General features: G+C 44.6%; 1 protein-coding gene across 3 annotated transcripts in view; it reads left to right on the top strand.

Annotated features, from left to right (window-relative positions):
- tmem68 (transmembrane protein 68) overlaps positions 1 to 21,419 on the top strand; it is a 55,740-nt gene extending 34,321 nt beyond the window's left edge. For all 3 annotated transcript variants that reach the window (XM_038809381.1, XM_038809379.1, XM_038809380.1), the window contains 3 exons: positions 17,041 to 17,101; positions 20,500 to 20,639; positions 21,183 to 21,419. In XM_038809381.1, the coding sequence (XP_038665309.1) occupies positions 17,041 to 17,101; positions 20,500 to 20,639; positions 21,183 to 21,287 (306 nt within the window). In that variant the 3' untranslated portion in view covers positions 21,288 to 21,419. The remainder of the gene's footprint in view (positions 1 to 17,040; positions 17,102 to 20,499; positions 20,640 to 21,182) is intronic.
- The last annotated feature ends 1,574 nt before the right edge of the window (positions 21,420 to 22,993 follow it).

Genomic DNA, 22,993 nt, shown 5'->3' with positions numbered 1-22,993 from the left:
CTCCCTCCTCTCCCCATCTCAGTTGAAATGACTGGTGATGCAGCAGATTCAGCACTGGTACAAAATGGGCCTGCATTGGTGATTTTCCAATTATGGGTCTTAATAAGTCAGACTTATCAGGAGAGACCAAGCAGTGAGTATCTAATTTGAATTATATTAGTAAAGGCCAGACAGAACAAAGATTGCCTGTATCCTCTCAGTTGGGAATGTGGCACAGAGGACTAAATTGGAAAAACTGATTGGTACAAGTACATACAGCAGGAGAAATATCTGTGTGCAAGTATCGTTTTGTATGGAATTACAAATATAGCATAATATTTTTTAAATGTGTTGATAGTATAAAATGACAATCTTTTAATTCAGTATTTATTCAAACCACTAATTCAAATTGAAATGATACAAAATAAATAACCTCTGCTGTTGTATAAAATTAATCAAATAATAATAACTGAATAATTAAATTTTTTTGAGTAAATTTAAAATGAACAGTCGCAAATGTAATGGCATTTGTAGTTAATGCTTGAATATTAATGTCACACCTTTGTGTCAAAAATGAAAATGAATTTAAGATTTATTCAAACATAGTTTGTGTTCCACTCCAAATTGTGTTTTTAAATGGTTTCAAATTTTGCACGAAAAGTATGGTAAGGTTATCAAAGTATGCTTATTAAAGAGTATATCAGACAGCAATTTAAGATAACTACACATGTACCATTAAACGTGGAAATAAGGAAATTTAGCTACATTGGTATCTTGCCCAGAGACTCAACATTGAAGCACGTGGAATGCATTAGTTTGCTATACTTAATAAATTTCGAAAAGGTTTTAGGCTTGGATATCCTTGTGTAAGCAGATTTTTAATGGTGTGATGCACCTTAACTGTCTTCCAACAATGTCTCTGGCACTGAAAACTAACTAACATGTCTGAAACAGTTAGATTTTAATTATTGCTGGAGAGAGAAAATCATTTTAAAAACTTTTTCTTGTCTCTTTCATTACGCCTTTATTATTCTAATCTTTCTTTCCCACTCCTTATTTTGCTTTCCGTACATGAGTTGTCATTAAATTAAATATTTAACTTACACTGCTCATTCAGAATTCTTTCATCTGACTGGATAAGGAATTGGATAACTGGTTAACATAGTCCTTGTCCTCATATTCCCAGCAGAGGGCTCTGCACTGATGTGGATTTCTAAACACAGCAAATTACAGTGCAAGCCCATAAAATTTCTGTGGGCAAGTGTAAGTGTAATGAAGGCTTATACTGTTCATTTGCTACTGATGACAAAATCAAGGCCAGTGTTCTTAGTACAAATGTATAACATGATTTTCCAGAATTGAAATGCAAACCCATTTGTTGACTTTAAAAACACTGACATTTTGTGACTGATACTGCGAGGAACCATAGTAACTGCAAATTCTCAACCTGAACAATGATGTGATTATATTAGAGTTTTGACCTGGCTCAATACCTGGGGTAACCCTGGTTGAAAAATTCAGCAGACAGGATATTATTAGGTACTGGGTGAGACTCCTATTCTTGTCAATTCATAGTGCACCTTTTTTATTTTGTAAATATTTTAAATCATATTGATTAATTAACATTTTATTTTCACAGTTGTGATCATTGATGCAACATAATTGCATTACCAATCATGTCATCATGGGCCATTAACTAAGGTAGTAAATTATCTTGACCATGTGCCAGATACCAGTACTATTTTTTAAATGTGAATTTTTTTAAAGAGGTAAGTCTCGTAGTGTTCCAAATTGACTTCTGCAAAAGGTTTCAGAAAATAATTAAATTGCTTTCATAACAAAATGGGTGTAAACGTCAGCGTGGGTATTTTTGTAATAGGAGAACAAATTTGGGATGCCATCATGCTGCCGGTGTTCATCAGCTGGGGACAGAGGTTACACATTTCCAATACCTGTTTACAATATTTGATCTGTTGTTAAATATGCAAAATTTAGCAAATGATTTGGTGAAGACTAATTAAGTTGCCTTTTTTGCGATACCCTTGAATTGTTTTTTAAATTTAGAGTACCCAATTCATTTTTTCCAATTAAGGGGCAATTTTAGCATGGCCAATCCACCTAGACGGCACATCTTTTGGGTTGTGGGGGGGAACCTACGCAAACACGGGGAGAAGGTGCAAATTCCACACGGACAGTGACCCAGAGCCGGGATCGAACCTGGGATCTCGGCGCCGTGAGGCAACAGTGCTACTCACTGCGCCACCATGCTGCCCAATATCATTCAATTTTAATGTTGCCTGTGATCTTGTCTGAGTTAGGTATGGAAGTAAGTCTTGCCAGTCGCAGTTTTTCCAGTGGTGGCTACCACCACCTTGTTTGAGAAAGAGAGAAAGACTTGTATCGTTATTGATTTATTGTATCCTGTAAGTGTTATATGAAAATCTATCCCCGACATCCTGTGGATGCTAGATTATATTGATGGGACACCCATCTGAACAAATAGACATTCATTACAATGACAGGTTACAGGAAACCATTAGCTATTCCCATCATGTAAATTTACTCCTGCCCCATTCCTTGATCTCATCTATGCAACCTTTTAGAGCGTGATTTTACTACATGGGAACAAAGTCCCATAGCGAGCGCGTTTAGCGGCGCGTTTCCCGGCACTTGCAGCGCACATAGCCCCGTTTTGTACACTGAAGCGTTCCACTCACTGGAACTGCTCAGTGTAGTGAACGATCAGGGCGTCCCAATTTCCGAGGCCCCCGAAACGACCCCCAACCCATCCCAAGCCACAATGCACTATGAGAGGGTCTCTGTTTTCCCCCTTCTTCCCTAACACCCACTCAAGGCACCCGTGGCCTGAAAATGCCAACTTGGTACCTTGACAGTGCCAACCTGGCAAGCTGACAGTGCGCATGCCAGCTGGCAGTGGCAGGGCGCTAGTCTGGCAGTGGCATGGTACCCAGGTGGCACTAGCAGTGCGATGATGCCACCCTGTCCAAAGGGCATGCACCTGGGGGCCTCCAATCACCTGGGAGAACCCCATGAGTGCCATTACATCTGGTCCCCATTTGTGGAAACCAGTACTGAACGGCACTCGCCCGAGGTCTCCAAGGCGAAGCGGATTGATCCCACACCTTGGGTAAATCGGGAATCTGCATATTAAAGTGAGACAAGCTTTAATGTGCAGATGTGCTAAAAAGTGTCCCGACCATCACGTTAGATCTCGCAAGGCATTCCGAACCGGGGTAGATCCCGAGAACGGGGGTCTCCTGGCTTTTATTGGCCATGCTGCACCAAGGCGAGCTGCTTTTTAGGGCGCAGCATTGCCATAAAATCGCACCCTTAGTATCATCTTCCAATGTTGAATGTTACAACTCTATTCCTTCATCTGAGTCATTGATGAATATGATGAAAACTGAGGACACAGTATATTTCTTTGGACAATAACACTTGCCACATCCTTACAATCGGAATAAATGCCCTTTATCTCTACTTCTTCTGCCTTCTAACCAGTTAACAATCCCTTACACAAGCTTATCTCCAGTACCATACATTTCTATTTTTCAAATGCTTTCTGGCAATCCACATAAACAGGATTCATAGACACTGCATCATTCCTTAATAAAAAAAATAGATTATCCAGGTATGAACTACCGTTCACAAATCCTGGTAACTCTTTCATCATGTCTTATTTGCCCGACTGCTGCCACCTTGTCCCTGAAAAATGCCACGAGTTATGGTTTCTGACAAACTACTTAATTCCTTTTCCTGACAACTGTTAAGGCTGAACCAGACAATTTGCAACATCAATGTCATATGACTCTTGATGAATTTCCTGCTACATGAATGCTTCATCACCAGGTTTGCCGACTTGCATCTCCATAGCATCTCTTGTCTCCAGCCTTGCCTCAGCTCATGAGATTCTGAAATTCTCATCCATGTATTTATTACCTTTACTGGATTATTCCATTGCTCTCCCAGCTGACCTCCAGCTTTCAGCCTCCATAAACTTGAACTTGTTCAAAACTCTGCTGTCCATGTCCTAACTTGCACCACATTCCACTGGCACATCACCTCTCTGATTACTACTCTACATTGACTCCTGATCAGGCAATGGTTTGATTAAAAAATTCTCGGGCGCGATTCTCCGCTCCCCACGCAGGGTGGGAGAATCGCGGGAGGGCCGGGCAAATCACGACACTCCGCCATGGCACCCCCCGCGATCGGTGCCCACCGAACGTCGGGCCGGCATCTCTAAGAGACGCACTCTTTCCCCTCCACCGCCCCGCAAGATCAAGCCGCTATGTCTTGCGGGGCAGCGGGCGGGAAGACGGCAACCGCGCATGCGCGGGTTGGAGCCGGCCAACCTGCGCATGCGCGGCTGACGTCACTTGGGCGCCGCCATCGCATCATTCTCGGCGCGCTGCTTTGACGCAAGCGTCAAGGCCCGACGGCCGAGTGTCTTGCAACGCCGCTCCTAGCCCCTGGGGGGGGAGGGGGGTGAGAATAGGGTGCGAGGAGCGGCCTCCGATGCCGTCGTGAAACTCGGCCAAATTCACGACTGCTTTCCCGATGCCGCGCGACGTCGGAGAATCGCGCCCCTCAGCTTTGTTCCCAAAATCTCCATTAGTCCAACAACAACATTCTGAATTCTCTGCACATCTCCAATCTCTTGGTCTCCTGGTCAATCCCAATTGTAATTGACAACCATGTCTTCATGTATGTTATCTAAGCTCTGGAATTCCCTCCCTAAAACTCTGCCTCTTTAGTGGTTAGCACTGCTGCATCACAATGCCAGGGACCCATGTTCAATTCCAGCCATAGGTGACTCCACGGAGAGTTTGCACTTCCTCCCCATAGAACATTACAGCGCAGTACAGGCCCTTCGGCCCTCGATGTAGCATAGCCTGTGAAACCCCTCTAAAGCCCATCTACACTATTCCCTTATCGTCCATATGCCTATCCAATGACCATTTGAATGCGTATAGTGTTGACGAGTCCACTACTGTTGCAGGCAGGGCATTCCACGCCCTTACTACTCTCTGAGTAAAGAACCTGCCTCTGACATCTGTCTTATATCTATCTCCCCTCAATTTAAAGCTATGTCCGCTCGTGCTAGACATCACCATCCGAGGAAAAAGGCTCTCACTGTCCACCCTATCTAATCTTCTGATCATCTTGTATGCCTCAATTAAGTCACCTCTTAACCTTCTTCTCTCTAACGAAAACAACCTCAAGTCCCTCAGCCTTCCCTCATAAGATCTTCCCTCCATACCAGGCAACATCCTGGTAAATCTCCTCTGCACCCTTTCCAATGCTTCCACATCCTTCCTATAATGCGGCGACCAGAACTGCATGCAATACTCCAAATGAGGCCACACCAGAGTTATGTACAACTGCAACATGACCTCATGGCTCCAAAACTCAATTCCTCTACCAATAAAAGCTAACACACCGTATGCCTTCTTAACAACCCTCTCAACCTGGGTGGCAACTTTCAGGGATCTATGGACATGGACACCAAGATCTCTCTGCTCATCCACACTACCAAGAATCTTCCCATTAGTCCAGTACTCTGTCTTCCTGTTATTCCTTCCAAAATGAATCACCTCACACTTTTCTGCATTAAACTCCATTTGCCACCTGTCAGCCCAGCTCTGCAGCTTATCTATGTCCCTCTGTAACTTGTAACATCCTTCTGCACTGTCGACAACTCCACCGACTTTAGTATCAGCTGCAAATTTACTCACCCATCCTTCTACGCCCTCCTCCAGGTCATTTATAAAAATGACAAAAAGCAGTGGCCCCAAAACAGATCCTTGTGGTACACCACTAGTAACTGGACACCAGTCTGAACATTTCCCATCAACCACCACCCTTTGTCTTCTTCCAGCTCGCCAATTTCTGACCCAAACTGCTAAATCACCCTGAATCCCATGCCTCTGTATTTTCTGCAATAGCCTACCGTGGGGAACCTTATCAAACGCTTTACTGAAATCCGTATACACCACATCAACTGCTTTACCCTCCTCCACCTGTTTGGTCACCTTCTCAAAGAACTCAATAAGGTTTGTGAGGCACGACCTGCCCTTCACAAAACCATGTTGACTATCTCTACTCAAATTATTCCTTTCCAGATGATTATACATCATGTCTCTTATAAACCTTTCCAAGACTTTGCCCACAACAGAAGTAAAGCTCACTGGTCTATAGTTACCGGGGTTGTCTCCACTCCCCTTCTTGAACAAGGGGACAACATTTGCTATCCTCCAGTCTTCTGGCACTATTCCTGAAGACAAAGATTACTTAAAGATCAAAGCCAAAGGCTCATCAATCTCCTCCCTAGCTTCCCAGAGAATCCTAGGATAAATCCCATCCGGCCCAGGGGACTTATCTATTTTAATACTTTCCAGAATCGCTAACACCTCCTCCTTATGTACCTCAAGCCCTTCTAGTCTAGTAGCCTGTATCTCAGTATTCTCCTCGACAACATTGTCTTTTTCCTGTGTGAATACTGACGGAAAATACTCATTTAGCACCTCTCCTATCTCCTCGGACTCCACGCACAACTTCCCACTACTGTCCTTGACTGGCCCTACTCTTACCCTAGTCATTCTTTTATTCCTGACATATCTATAGAAAGCTTTAGGTTTATCCTTGATCCTACCTGCCAAAGACTTGTCATGTCCCCTCCTGGCTCTTCACTCTCTCTTTAGACCCTTCCTAGCTAACTTGTAACTCTCAAGCGCCCTAACTGAACAATCACGTCTCATCATTACATAAGCCTCCTTCTTCCCCTTGACAAGTGTTTCAACTGCTTTAGTAAACCATGGTTCCCTCGCTCGACCACTTCCTCCCTGCCTGACAGGTACATACTTATCAAGGACACGCAGTAGCTGTTCCTTGAACATGCTCCACATTTCCAGTGTGCCCATCCCCTGCAGTTTTCCTCTCCAGCCGATGCATCCTAAGTCTTGCCTCATTGCATCATAATTGCCTTTCCCCCAGATATGACTCTTGCCTTGCAGTATATACCTATCCCTTTCCATCACTAAAGTAAACATAATCGAATTGTGGTCACTATCACCAAAGTGCTCACCTACCTCCAAATCTAACACCTGTCCTTACCCAGTACCAAATCCAATACGGCCTCGCCTCTCATTGGCCTATCTACATACTGCGTCAGGAAACCCCCCTGCACACATTGGACAAAAATGGACCCATCTAAAGTACTCGAACTATAGTGTTTCCAGTCAATATTTGGAAAGTTAAAGTCCCCCATAACAACTACCATGTTACTTTCGCTCCTATCCAGAATCATCTTTGCAATTCTTTCCTCTACATCTCTGGAACTTTTCGGAGGCCTATAGAAAACCCCTAACAGGGTGACCTCTCCTCACCTGTTTCTAAACTCAGCCCATACTACCTCAGTAGTCGAATCCTCATCAAACGTCTTCACCACCGTAATACTGTCCTTGACTAACAATGCCGCCCCTCCCCCTCTCTTACCATCTTCCCTGAGCTTACTGAAATATCTAAACCCTGGCACCTGCAACAACCATTCCTCTCCCTGCTCTATCCATGTCTCCGAAATTGCCACAACATCGAAGTCCCAGGTACCAACCCATGCCGCAAGCACCCACCTTATTCCGGATGCTCCTGGCATTGAAGTAGACTCATTTTAAACCACCTTCCTTCCTGCCGATACACTCTTGCATCTTTGAAACCTTACTCATGACCTCACTACTCTCAACGTCTTGTGTACTGGAGCTACAATTCAGGTTCCCAATCCCCTGCTGAACTAGTACCATCCCTGCAGCCACGTGTTCAACTGCTCTCTCTCCCTATTCCTCGACTCGCTAGCACGTGGCACGGGTAACATTCCAGAGATAATGGGCGGGATTCTCCGACCCCACGCAGGGTCGGAGAATTGGCGGGAAGCGGCGTGATTTCCGCTCCCGCAGGTCTCCTAATTCTCCCGCCGGTAAAAAACCGGCGTTGTGCAAATCCCGCCGGCAGCCTGTGAAAACAGCTGGCGCCGGCGGGATTTCATTTTTTTAAAACTCACCTTTAAATCTCCGGCCCGGATGGGCCGAAGTCCCGCCGCTGGGAGGCCTTCTCCCGCCGCCGAGGTGTACACCACCTCAGAAACGGCGGACTCAGCGGCGCGAGCGGGCCCCCGGGGTCCTGGGGGGGGGCGGGGGGCGATCGGACCCAGGGGGGTGCCCCCACGGAAGCCTGGCCCGCGATCAGGGCCCCCCGCTCACTCCGCGGGGCAGTGCCGTGGGGGCACTCTTTCTCCTTCCGCGCCGCCACGGCCTCCGCCATGGCGGACGCGGAGGAGAACCCCGCATCGCGCATGCGCCGGCAGTGAGGTCAGCGGCCAGCTGCCGCTGATGTCACTGCCGGCGCATGCGCCGACCGCCGAAAGCCTTTCGGCCAGCCCCGCTACCGACTGCGCCGGGTGTTTGCGCCAGTCTACCGGTGCAAACTGCTCCGGCGCGGGGCTGGCCCCCAAAGGTGGGGAGAATTCCCCACCTTTGGAGGAGGCGCGACCCCTGAGTGGTTGGCGCCACTCCCCTACGCCGGCACCCTCCGTCACGCCGGGTAGGGGAGAATCCCGCCCAATAACTCTGTTTGTCCTGGATCTAAGTTTCCACCCTAGTTCCCTGAATTCCTGCCTTACATCCCTATCACTTTTCCTACCTATGTTGTTGGTACCTATGTGGACCACGACTTGGGGCTGCTCCCCCTCCCCCTTAAGGATCCCGAAAACACGATCCGAGACATACAATCCCACGTCTACGTGGGTTTCCTCCAGGTGCTCCGGTTTCCTCCCACACTTGAAAGATGTACAGGTTAGGTGAATTGCCCATGCTAAGATATTCTCCCTTGGTGTCCAAAGATGTTTACGTTTGGTTCTGAGATTATGGGTATAAGTAGGGGACTGGCATTAAGTAGGGTGCTCTTTCAGAGGGTAAGTGCAGACTCGATGGGCTGAATAGCCTCCTGCACTGTAGTGATTCTATGATTCAAGTCTCCTCTTCCGTTAAGATGCTCCATAAAACCTACCTTTACCTGTCCTAATATTTCCATATGTAGCTTGGTGCCAAATTTTGTTTCACACTCTGAATTGCCTTGGAAAATTGAACGATGTTTTGAAGCTGTTACATAAATACAATTCAATGATGATTTATTATATTAGTTTCCCTCTAACTGATGTTTAAGGGGACAGGTCTGTTGTTCCAACCTTCTACCTGCCAGCTTCCTTAAATAGTGGAGTAGCACAAGATGCATTCCAGAATTTAGGAATTCCAGAATTGTGACTAAACTATTAGGTGAACCATGATTGTCTGTTTCTACCGCCCTCTTAGATAGCAAGTTCCAGATAATTACACCTCGCAATGTCGAAATGCTCTTCCACACATCACTCCTGCATCTCTTGCTCAAAACCTAAAATCAGTCTTCCCTAGTCCTTGTACTATTAGCTAATGAAAACAATATTTGTCATAATCTTGTACAACTCTATCAGATCTCCCCATAATCTCCTCAATTTCTTGCTTTTATTAAATCCAGTGCATTTTCCCCTTGACTTGTTTTTAGGTTATCTTGTCCCACTGTGCTTGCAGAATCCCTTGTATCATGGGTGCTGAGCCCAGGTTGCCCTTTAATATAGTTGGCAATCCCATTTGGGTATAACAAAGCTTTATTGTAACATTAGCAGGATCAATCATGCACACACACAGTATTGCAGCAGCAGTTAACAGAATCAAGGTCAGTATTGTCAAGTTTGAGTTTCTACGCAGCAGCGCAGCGTGATTGGTCTTGTTCAGTTCTGCTGTGTTTCATTCTGTTTGGACTCTTCCATTTTTACCTGTTTTCCTTTGCCATGATGGTGCACACCTACTCTTGCATCAATCAAAGCCCCATTGTTTGAAACTAAAAGTGGAGTCAGCTGTTATCTCTCACAGACAATTGGGTCCTTTGCATAGATTGCAAAATTCAAGTCACACTTGCAGACTGAATGGAATTGTTCTGCAAAACCATTCTGCATTTGATCACCCCAGTGTAGAGAAGATTAGGGTTTTCTTAAAAGTTTGATCTGGCCCTTGAGAAATATTTTGCTATGAAAGTATCTGATAAGAATGTCTGATTGAACAGATGCAATACATTCAAGTGAAAATAAATAAATCACTTTTGCTCCTAGAAGAAATGTTTGGGGCTTTGGATGGTGAGAAATCAGGGTTTAGAAGGGCAGGAGTTGCAAGACCTGCATTTGCTTGGAAAGGTGCTGTGCGGAGAAAAGAGGTTGTTGGGGGAGATTGAGGACTGCGCCAAGTGGAAGGGAAACAGTCCCTTTAGAATGATAAAGAAGAATAAAGTGATTAAGGGTAATGGTGTTCGGGCCGGAAAGTGGAGCTGAGTCCACAAAAGATCAGCCATGATCTCATTGAATGGCGGAGCAGGCTTGAGGGGCCAGATGGCCTACTCCTGCTCCTAGTTCTTATGTTCTTATGATGGGAGAAGAGTGGAGTGAAAGATATTTTTGGTGGTGACATCATGCTGGTGATGGCAGATGTAGTGAGGGTGATTTATTGAATGTGGCTGCTGGGATGGAAGGTGAGGACAAGAGAAACCCTATCATAATTCAGGGAGTGGATGAGAGCAGAACTGCAGGAAATGGAATGGAAATGGCCCTGTCAACCGCCACAATAGAAGGGATTCCTCAGTTAAGGAAAAAGTAAAGTAAGCCACTTTGTTGAAGGTGACATCATTAGAAGAGATGCAATGGAGACAGAAACTGGGAGAGTGCAATAGAATCATTATCGGAAGTTGAGTGAGAGGAAGTGTAATCAAGGTAGCAGTTGGAGTCATTGGGTTTATAGTGCATGTAAGTTACCTGCTACCTTAAATGATCTTGCCATCCCATTTAATATAAGGATTACAATCCATTCTCCCAGTTTGTCCATAGGTTGCATCTGTTCAGACATTGTCACCTTTTTGAAAATCCTTGCACTTTTATTTATGCACTTTATCATTACTTTCTGTTTAACTTTATTGCTTTTATAGTTTTCCCAATCTGTGGATTCTTTGCATTTGTTAAGATTTTGCTTTTAGCTTGACGCATTTTCTTCCTTGGTTAGGCCTCAACTGGAGTATTAGGTCCAATTCTGAGCACCACCCTTTAGAGGAATATCGAGTCCTTGAAGTGGATACTGAGGAGATTTATCAGAATGGTAGCAGGAGTGAGGGACGTCAGTTATGTGGAGAGACTGGAATATCTGGGATTGTTCTCCTTGGAGCAGAGATGCTTAAGAGCAGGTAGAGCTCCCTCCAGTTATTTCCTCGCCTCTCCCAGTAACCTTGTGTCCCATTGTAATTGTGGTGGACGTTGCAGCCCTCCTGCCAAGAAATCGGATGCTGGCAGCACTAGAAAATTCCTCCCTCCAATTCTGAGTCAGAGACTTCGGACTGTTCGAGCTCCTGAGTATTTAGACAACTCCTCCCCCCACTCCCCAATCATACACACTGACCCCTTCAATTCCTCCCTGACTGCTGAATGACGTTCTTGACCGCTGCTGCCTCCTCCTCCCCCCCCCCCCCCCCCCCCCACCCCGCACTGTCTCTCACACACACACACATACGCATATACATGCACATGGCTGACCTGACCAACCCGCCTGCTGGCCCAACCCGCCTACCCACTTAGCTGCATTTCTCCATCCCCCACTCACTTGCGTTCGCAGTGGACATTTAAACTTACCTTAGTTAATGTAATAAAAAGGTAGCATATCTTCTGTGCTGATTCTCCTTGCTGCTGTCTGCTTGGATCCCTTTGGATCCCGACACTGAAGGAGTTCTTCTCCATCATGAATTAAAGATCTGGGGCTGGATTCTCCATTGGTGGAAGCCTCTGTTTTGCCGGCAGCGCACTCAAGCTAGCAGATTTCCCGACGCGTGGGGGTGTTCACAGAAGGAAACCCCATTGGCCAGCTACCAGGACGGAGAATCCTGCTGCCGGCTGGGCATGTCGCACCAGAAAATGGGTGCGGCGGGACTGAGAATTCTGATACTAACCTTTTTAATCCTGTCCAAGTAAGTGGATAGTTTTGTCTGATTAGTGTCAGATACAGTGTTTCCGACTCTGATCAGAAGATTTAGACTAATATCTTGGCTTAGAGCTCTCAAGTCTATGATGAAATTCATTTATTTGGTTCACTACTTGCTGGATGACTAATTCTGATTTGTTATTTATCACTATATGTAGTACAGCCTGTGCAATGCTGGTTCAGAAATATAGGGAGCAATCTTCCGGAAAAATTTTCAAGTGTTGTAGCAAGCAGGAATTGCCGCAAGTTTCCCGGTGCTCGGCCCAGCGAAACCAGCAACGCAATTCAACGTTAATTGGTCCACTATACCAGGCCTCACGGGCTTCTTGCCGCAAAAACATCTCGCCAGTCGATTCGTCGGGACCGCAATCACCAGCCCCCCTGCTAATAAGGTCGAGCAGCATTTAAACTGCACTTGCTCAGCCAACCCCAGCCAGCTCGCAATAATGGAGCCGAGGATACTGGCCCCAAGATTCGGGGACACTGACCTGGGGAGGCTCTTGGACGCAATGGAGACCAGAGGGATGTCCTGTTCCCCCAGTGGTCCTGGAGGGTAAGCAGCAAGAAAGCCAGTATGACCAAAAGGACTGCCCCCCCCCCCCCCCCCCCCCCCCCCCGCCCCTCAAGGGAGCATCCACTCCCAACTCTCCAAGTGACCTCCTGCCCCTGCCACCCCCCCAACCCCACCCCCTCTCCCACCACTGAACCATTCATGTGGCTAACGATTCTCTCTCTCTGTCTCTTCAGGAAAAGCTCTCCCACAATCAGCAAGGGAGGGCCCAGACTGGTGGAGGGGTGCCTGACTTGAGAATCCTCATCTCCTTCGAGGAGCGGGCCCTGGAACTGGCCGGTGTGGCTGAAGACAGGGCAGTCACCAAGGCTGAGGCTGATGGATGAGGCAGAGGTGAGGAACCACCGGGATCCGCCTTGAGAACCAGTCTAAGATGAGTAGTGATTGCCTGACTGACCCATCTCTCGCACTGACCACATGTCCATTCTCCTGCAGGTCCTCGAGCCAACGGCGCCAGCCCATCCCGGGTGGCCCTCTCTCCTGACTCCGAGGAGAAACCTCAGAGGAGAGCTCCAAAGATGCCACCATAATAGTCGCAGCACAGCTTCATCCCCACCCTCCACCAGCGCAGATACACACATCTCGGTGGGACATGTTAATGGTCAGGCTCCTGGGGCACAATCTCGTGAGCACCACACTGCTTTTGATGTACATCAGGTGGAGGCAGGAACCCCCAGGCGAGACTGCACCTGGGGGTTTGCTGTACCCCAGGATCCAGCTGCGTCCCAGCCTGATGCTGAGTCTCTGGAAGTGGGTTACCCGGAGCTGATGGAGACGATTGGGAGCAGCCAGGACATTCAGAGGGAGATGTCAGCGTCACTCCAGCAGACCCATAGTTGCTTTGAGGGGTACCAGGCTACAGGTGCAGGAGAGGGCACCGCCAATGCGTGGCATCGAGGCCAACACTGCTAGGGTGGCGACTGCAGTGGAGAGCCTGGTGCACAATGTCGGCACCATGAGTGAAGGTGTCCAAGGTGTTGCGCAGTCAGTGACGGCCTTGGCCGAGGGTCTCGGCAGTATGTCTGCCTCACTGGGGGATGTTACCCAGCACCAGGCTGACCTTGATGAGGTTCTGCGGGACATGTCCCGCTCTCAGATGGTCATGGCTGAGGCGTTGCGGAGCTTTTCCCAGTCGCAGGTAGGCTTGGCTGAGGCACTGCAAAGCATGTCCCAGTCACTGAGAAGCATCGCTGAGGGATCGAAACTATGGTGTAGACCATGGGGAACCGCCAGGGCTGTCAGAGCCAGACGGTGCAGGGGCAGCCAGTGCTCGAACCAGCTGTCCCTCCGTCCCAAGGTGAATCCCAGCTGGGTGCCAACTCAGACTCATCCCATGGAGTGGCGACGGTGGCCACCAGCTCTGATGAGGCCACGTCTCGGGGTCAGCTCACAGTACAGGGCGGCATTGCTGTGCTTGTGCCACCGAACAAGTGAGCCTGGGCCCTCTGGCCCAAGAGCACCTAGAGGAGTTCCGCCAGGGGTATTGGGGGCCACGGGACAAGGTAAGCATCTGGCTGCCTCCACCTCAGATGTGCATCCTGGGGAAACACCAAGACATAATGGTAGATATAGGAGGGCCAGGCACATTGAGCATCACCTAAGGGCACTAGGGTAGGGGGTGGGGAGGGCTTGGAGGTTAGGTAGGGGGTGGGATTGGGAGCTGGGGGGGTTTGGAGGGTGGCACTTCAGGAATGGGGTATTGTGCAACACATTAAACAACTTTTTGCACAACCATTATGATGCCTCTGTCACTTTCTTCCACAATGTGGGCTGACTCCCGGACCCTTTGCCCATCTCTCCATGCATCCCACCAACCACTCCCCATGGGGCTCACCCCACCCTCTGTTACCAGAGCTGTGTCCCATCCCCTGGGTGATCGGATGTTGTGTGTGTGGTGTTGCCTCCTGCAGTGTTCTGGCACAGTGTACAGGCATCAGGGTGCGATTGGAATGCTAGGCAAGACTCCCACATGCTATATGACCCGCCTACCTATGGGAATTCACTTGGTATGTTTAGGTCCACACTTAACCATGATTGCCAATTCCCTAATAGCGATTGCCTTCAGCCACGCAGCCAGAGGCCTCAGCAGTCGGTGGGGGTTATGGATGATGGGTGGGCAGACGGGCAGGGACAACCCGGAATAGGGTTGGGATCCAGGGGTTGGCATGGTGGTGCTGCGAGTGCTTCCCCCCCCCCCCCCCTTTGCAAAGTACTGGAGTAGCAAGCCCAGCGCACTTGGGCTTTTGCCTGTCATCAAAGATGGCTACTCACCTCCTCGGCTCCCCATGGAAGCCCTTCTGCCAGCTTCACGTTTTTCAAAAGGAGTACTAATCAGCGCCAGCGTGAGCACCTGCTGGGGAGGCCGATGAATGACTTGAGGCCGTTGGATATGGGGTGGTTCTCGTTAGTTGTATAGAAATAGGGCTTTTGTGGTGATTATTGGTTTCTCCCCACATTATGGCGAGATCCCGATTTCACCCCAAGGGAATCTCATTTTTGGTGCCTCCCGCTATTCACCAGCCTCATTATGCTTGAGCGTGAGTGTGACAAGGCCAGAAGATAGCACCCATACTATTTTAGAAAGCTGCCCAAGTGCATTCTTGAAATTCACTGACTTTGCCACTGGAGTTATTCTGCATTTCTGTATTTGAAAGTTTATGTCTCCCACCATAGCAACATAGCCACGTTGTTTTGGCTCATGCTTTCCTGATCTGTGTTTTTATACATCCCTCCTAATACAGTATATTGTCAGGTCTGTCAACAACTCCCACCAGAGCCTGGTATTATGAAGGCATTGGAGAGAGTACAGAACCAAAGAATGGTTTCAGTTGCATTGATAGCTTGGAGAAGGGAAGAGGAGACTTGATAGCAGAGTACATGGGGAAAAATTGTTCCCACTGGTGGAATGACCAAGAATGTGGGCAGAGATTTAAGGTAATTGGCAAAAGAAGCAATGGAGACATGAGAAACTTTTTCACGCAGCAAGTGATAAGATCTGGAACGTACAACCTAATAGTGTGGTGGAGGCAGGTTTAATTAAAACCTATCAGGGGAAATTGAATTATCATCTGAAAAGGAAAAATATGCAACGTTATGGGAAAATAACATGGTGAATTGTTCATTCGAAGAGCTGACAAACAGCAGGCCGAATATCCTCTTGTGTTGTAACAATTCTGTGACTCAAGGGAGGCTATTAACTTTAAAAAGAAATTTAAATTGCTGGTTATCTGAAGGAACGACATAAGGTTTCATGTTTTAAACAAAAGCTTATACTGTACAAGCATGATCTTAAGGGGTACTAACCAGTTTTTCAAACACATGCTTTTTCAATTTATCACCGATTCAAAAATTCAATTTCCAAAACCAAAAGTTATATTCTTAAAACAAATTAACCATGAAATTACATGTTCATAACCGCTGCATCTTTTGTTGTTGCTTAGTTCAATCCATGATTACCCTTGCTGAAATCCTTTTGTTCCACTGCTATAATTCAGCTATAAATTCCTCTGTCCCACTTCCATCCTATCTCTGCGACTTCCTCCAGTCCTTTATCTCCTCGCAAAAGCATTATTTTTCTGGCTCTCACCCTCTGGTCACCCTCCCTTATTTCCAACTCCCACCGCCACTCGTAACACCTTCAGCAGCATCAGTTATAAGTATCTCTGGTTCATTAGTTTAAAAAACCTTAAAAAAATTATTTCTTTGAATTAACTTCAAGTAATGCCTCCTAAGCGTTTTCTTTTAAGCTTCATCTGAAGCATCTTTGCACTCTTGTTATGTTAAAAGCTTTAAGATGCAATTCTTGCATAAAATTAACAATCAGTAAGGCAGCTATCCAAAGTTAGTTGGAAGTTAGTAAATATTCCTTATGTTCTAATGGAGTGCGAGCAGCAGAAAAAACAGCAGTTGGTAAAATTATGCCCTGTGTGCTGTTGAAAATGTTAGTGCTGTAAAATTATACATCTGGTTACTGAAGGAAATTATGTCAGCGTCTCGATCAGAAGAGACAGTGTCAGTAACAACTACAAATTCAATATGGGCTTGGAAGATGTTAAAGCGATTAATTTGTCCATCAACCCAGAAGATAACTAATCAAAGCTTCATTATGTTAAAAGATGGTGATTTGCGATGCTTGCTGATAAACTTGTGATCCATGTTGTATGTGATAACCGATAGTCTGAAAATGCTAATGTTTTATTTTGTTCCATTGTTGGCTCTTGAAGATATAGATTTAGGTCCAGCATAATTTGTAGAATTAGCTTTTCACTGCATTATTCGTGCTAATTAGTTAAAATGTATGTTTCTAATATATTTTTTGTTGTACAGTATGTTTTTGTTAAGAGCTTTAAATACTTTGTTTTCCATTTTTAGCCCATTATTCCTATGTTTACACGGAATATTAGAGAAGGATTTAGGACTTTTGGATGTTTTGGTAAGTAACATCTTTGCTCTTGTGGTCAATCTTAATTATATTTTGTAATGTATTTAATGTATCATTATGTTATCAGCTATGTACGTTAAAATTCTATCATTTAAATGTTTTTAATAGTAAATATGTGGGCGGCACGGTAGCACAGTATTCCCGTCTTGGGTCACTGTCTGTGTGGAGTATTCATGTTCTCCCCGTGTCTGCGTGGGTTGCCTCCGGGTGCTCCGGTTTCCTCCCACAAGTCCCGAAACACGTGCCGTTAGGTGAATTGGACATTCTGAATTCTCCCTTGGTGTACCCGAACAGGTGCCGGAATGTGGCAACTAGGGGATTTTCACAGTAACTTTATTGCAGTGTTAATGTAAGCCTACTTGTGACAATAATAAAAATTATCATTATTCACAATGACATATGCTTCATATTTGAAATTTAAGCATGGAATTAAATAATTTCCCATTTGTTTGCACTTAATTATGCTCCAATATTGCCTAGCCAGCGATTCTCTCACCTTGTGAACAAATTTTGAAAAAGTACCATTATCTCGTGCATGCCCAGTATTTTATAGAACAAATGAGCAGCTGTGCAGGAACATCTGACACAGTGTTGAAATCTCCATCTGAGATCCATGTTTGCACCAAAACTTTGATGAAGTATTGTGTGTACTGCTTTAATTTTGGCCTTGTTAGAATCATGAGAATTCTGATCCTGCAAGTGACACTCAAGCAAATAGATTTGACTGAAATATGAAGGCAGGGATAATACTGGCATTTTTATGAAATAATATAATAACATTAGTGCTGAAGGGATAAATATATTTTCCTGTAGCTGTAAATGGATTGGAAAAAAGAACAGTTTCAGAATTGTTCAATGGATGAATAACATAGTGAACAAAATAAATGAAAGCTTGTGTTAGATCCAAAAAGGAGTGATACAAGGTTGCTAGAAAAAGTAGTAAGTTTGAGGATTGGGAGCAGGTTAGAATTCAGCAAAGGAGGACCAAGCGATTGATTAAGAGGGAAAGAATAAAGCATGAGTTTAAACTTGCAAAGAACATAAAGGCAGACTGTAAATTCTTCTATAAACACATAAAAAGAAAAAATTAGGGAAGGCAGATGTCCCTTGTTGTCCAAAACAGGAGAATTGGTAATGGAGAACAAGGAAATCGTGGAACAATTAAACAACGAATGTAGTTCTGTCTTGACAGAAGAAGGCACAAATAATGTTTCTAGGTGAGGCAAGGGTCAAATGAAAAGGAGGAATTGAAGGAAATTAGTATCAGTTTTTTTTTTTAAAAAGTGCTGGAGAAATTAACGGGACTGAAAGCTGATAAATCCCCAGGGTCTGATAATCTACGTCCGGGAGTACTAAAGGAGGTGGCTATGGAAATAGTGGATGCATTGGTTGTCATCTTGCAAAGTTCTGTAGATTCTGGAACGGACCCGGCAGATTGGAGAATGGCAAATGTTTCCCACTATTTAAAAAAGGAGGGGGAAAATGGATAATTACTGACCGGTTAACCTAACACTAGTAGTAGAGAAAATGCAAATCTATTAAAGGTGATGATAAAGTCACCATAGTTTCAGATGACCATAGGCTGCTTTCACCTTTGAGGGGACCAGCTGACTGATGATTTAACCTGAGGATCACCACATCTCAGGCGAAGAACAAGGTTGAGAAGGCAGGGCCTTCATGAATAACCTCAGCCAGTATGGGAATTGAACCCACAATGGCCTTGCTGTGCATCACAAACCAGCTGTCAAGCCAAGTGAGCTAAATCAGCTATTCATAATACATATTAGCAATTTGGATGATGGAATCAAATGTAATATTTCCAAGTTTGCTGACGACACAAAACTGGTGGAATTGTGAATGGTGCTGACGAAGATGTTAAGAGGCTTCAAGGCGACTTAGACAACAAGTTGAGTGGGTGGGCAAATACATGATGCAGTATAACGTGGATAAGTGTGAAGTTATCCATTTGAAAAGTTAAGACAGAATGGCAGAGTATTATTAAATGGGGATAGATTGGGAAATGTTGATGTACAGAGACCTGTGTGTCCTTGTACACCAGTCAGTGAAAGCAAACATGCAGGTGCAGCAAGCAGTTAGGAAGGCAAATGGCATGCCAGCCTTCATTGGAAAGAGGACTTAAGTCTGCAACTGTCCAGGGCCTTGGTGAGACCACACCTGGTGTGCAGTTTTGGTATCTTTATCTTTGAAAGGATGTACTTGCCATAGAGGGAGTGCAGCAAAGGTTCACCAAACTGATTCCTGGGATGGCAGGATTGTTGTATGGGCTGAAATTGGGTCAACTAGTCCTATATTCAGTGAAGTTTCGAAGAATGAGAGGGGATCTCATTGAAACATATAAAATTTTGACATGGCTGGAGAGACTGGATGCTGTGATGATGTTTCCGCTGGCTGGGGTATCTCAAACAAGGGGGTGCGGTCTTAGTATATGAGTGGGTCATTTAAGACTGATGTCAAATTTCTTCACTCGAGGGTGGTGAACTTGTGGGATTCTCTGCCTCATAAGGCTATGGAGGCCAACTCACTGAGTGTATTTAAGAAAAAAATAGATAGTTTTCTAGATTCTAAAGATGTCGAGTGCAAGGGGGCGAGAGCGGGAGTAAGGCATTGAGATAGGGTATCAACCATGACACATTGAATGGCAGAAAAGGCTCAGTGAGCCAAATGGCCTGTTCCTGCTCCTATTTTATGTGTTTCTACAGTAACGTGCATCTTAAATGCCTGTCATTTGCTTCGTAAATTCTTTTCCCAATCTCAGTTGCTTTGTAACAAAAATTAGACAAAATTGATGCTTTTTTCAAAACTAAAATTGGAAAGAGTACTTGTATCCATTGTGACAAAGTAACTATAAATGTTACTGATATAATAATTTTCTTTATGGCATAGTGGTTAGCACTGCTGCCTCACAGCACCAGGGACTCGGATTCAATTTGGCCTTGGGTGACTGTGCGGAGTTTGTGCTTTCTGTCTGTGTCTGCATGGGTTTCCTCCGGGTGCTCCGGTTTCCTCCCACAGTCCAAAGATGTGCATGTTAGGTGGATTGGCCATGTTAAATTGCCCTTTGTGTCCAGGGATATACAGGTTAGTTTACAAGGATAAGGTAGGAGGGTGGGCCTAGGTAGGGTGCTCTTTCAGAAACCCGATGGGCCAAATGTCTTCCTTCTGCACTGTAGGGATTCTGTTGTAATACAGTGGTTCAGTTCGTATTACATTTTAGATCTAAACCAGTCTTTCAAGAAAATATTACAATATTTTCATTATTCTTCAAGTTGGAATTTGTGGCCATATGGCATATGCTAGTGGCTTGCCTTGTTAAGCGTTGTGGTGTTTTAATCGGCAGTATGACTTTGTCTTTTCTTCATCTTCAACAGGTATATGTAGATGGTTGTATGAAAAATTTAGATGGCCATTTGTTCCTATTTATGGAGGTTTTCCTGTCAAGTTTTGTACCTATTTGGGAGATCCAATTCCTTATGACCCCAATATTACTGCTGCTGAGCTTGCTGAAAAGGTAACTTCTTTTCCTTTTAGTATGTTGTTATGCAATTGGGCACATCATCATTTTGGAAAAAATCTACGGAGTTCTCAAAATCCCACTTTCTATATTCTGAAGTCAAATATTTGGTGGACTTTATAACTTAATGAATGATAAGATCCTATGACTTGTACCTTCAGTCTTCTACAAGGCGAGTTCCTGATTGTGCTTAATAATTGGAAGGTACCAAGCAGATTCGAGTGCTTTTCAAAAGGAAAGGGAAACTGAGGAGGCCCAACTACACTGTTGTCACGTCCAAAGACCAATTGGTGATTAAAATAGATAAAATACTGTACAACACTTCCTTCTTCTCCAAGTTTATTGCATACAGACATATAAGCACAAAGTCACTTTTTAAGTAGATGGACAAAGAATTGAAGAATTCGCACAAGATTGGTGGTCATCCTCAAATATGTATAGACTGGTTTTCAGAAAACTATTACGCCTGTAGCACGTCATATGATGTGAGGCTAAGGTGATTTGTAACACACTCCTGATGCTATCTTTTCATCTTTCTAGGCAAAGCAAGCTGTGCAGGGCTTAATAAACAAACACCAAAAAATACCAGGAAATATACTTCGGGCCCTTTTAGAACGTGTTCACTGGAGACAAAAAGATGAATGACTGTACATTTTTGAGAACACGTTTTAGTGAACACTTTTTAAAAACATTTTCTTTTCATTCTCAAGTATATGCATCTATACAAATATTGAATAATGTTTGCTGTTATACATTAAAATATTTTTTTTTGAAAAAGTCTTTTGCACCAGTATTGATGTTACCTGACAATTTTGGTACTGAATATGGCCTATCATTTTGGGTTGCTACTATACGGTGTTATCAAGTGGAGAAACATGGTTCAGCTGCCCCTCTTCATTGAATCTTGGTCTCAGTGTGTTGCTGTGGAGAGACACTGAGCAAAGGTTCAATGCCTTTCTTTGGAATTTGAGGGTAGGTTGTCCTGGGTCAGCTTGCTATATGGTTTTTTAAGTTGGCTGGAGAATGTCAATGACAGAGTTATGGGAACACATTTTCTGCAAGAGATGGATGACCTAGAAAGATCTGCATGGAGGGGGAAGATGGGGTGAAATAGATCCATTTTATATTCCCTGGGGTTGGGGGTTAAGGAAGCTGTAAAGAGAACAAAACTAATGTGCTACAAACATAAGTACACCAGATGAAATACTGGACATTTCTGAAACTTAATCCCAATTTGATATCAGAACATAAATTTGTTAACCTGTAACTTTTTTTCTGTTTTCAACTGGGTAGTTGTATTCTTTCCACAATTACATTACCCATTAGTGCAGCTCATGCCGTCCGTTAACATTTTAGTAAAACAAGGATTTTTGTCGCAATAGGATGCTGTTTAGTTCTCATTGATTTTAGAACATTTTTTCCACCCCAGTTTAAATCTAGCCATCTGTATATGTTGGGACTGGTCATGGCAATTTCAAGTGCTGCCCAAACTGTTAAGTCAAAACCTGTTTTGATGAGTTGTAATCTGTGTAATTTGAATCAGCTCCTAAACTGATTTTAAAGAATTTTGCACTGGTTCTGCTTGTCCAGTCTATATGATGACCCTTTATAGCTTCAAAATTGTGAAAGCTAAAACATGTCGGCCACCTACTTAATTGCAAAATTTACTGAATAATGAATTTTGCAATTACTGTGATTATTGGAATTAAAAGCCTAGAAAAATTCTGATTAGTTTGCAAAATTGTGGTGTATCTTTTAAGCTGGTGGAGGAAAAAGCAAGATTGGGAGGTGAAATAGTTGTATCAGTGTTCCAAATGTATATGTTCATTTATCACGGATGCCCTGCTTTTGCTGAAATGTGAATAGAAGAGAATAATGAAAATTTCAGTGTTTTTTTTTGAACAATTTATTTAGTAACTTGCTGAAACTCTTGGTTGTAGTTGGGATATATCTAAAACTGTTCAGGAAACGATGATGAACCAGAAAGATAAATTCTTCTGTGTAATATTTGTGCCAATTATTCTAATTAATTTCATAAATCTATTGAACTAGGGCAGCACGGTGACGCAGTGGGTTAGCCCTGTTGCCTCACGGCGCTGAGGTCCCAGGTTCGATCCCAGCTCTGGGTCACTGTCCGTGTGGAGTTTGCACATTCTCTCCGTGTTTGCATGGGTTTCGCCCCCACAACCCAAAGATGTGCAGGCGAGCTTCATTGGCCATGCTAAATTACCCCTTAATTGGAAAAAAATGAATTGGGTAAAAAAATAAAAATCTAATGAACTAGATTAGCTAACTGACATAATTGGAACAGTGAACTTGATCCACCAATTTTGGTCTCTGTCTCTCCTCTC

Source organism: Scyliorhinus canicula, chromosome 10 (assembly GCF_902713615.1).
Source record: "Scyliorhinus canicula chromosome 10, sScyCan1.1, whole genome shotgun sequence".
NCBI classification, from domain to species: Eukaryota; Metazoa; Chordata; class Chondrichthyes; order Carcharhiniformes; family Scyliorhinidae; genus Scyliorhinus; species Scyliorhinus canicula.
Note: the sequence above shows the minus strand (reverse complement) of the source record. Positions and strands in the feature narration are given on the sequence as shown.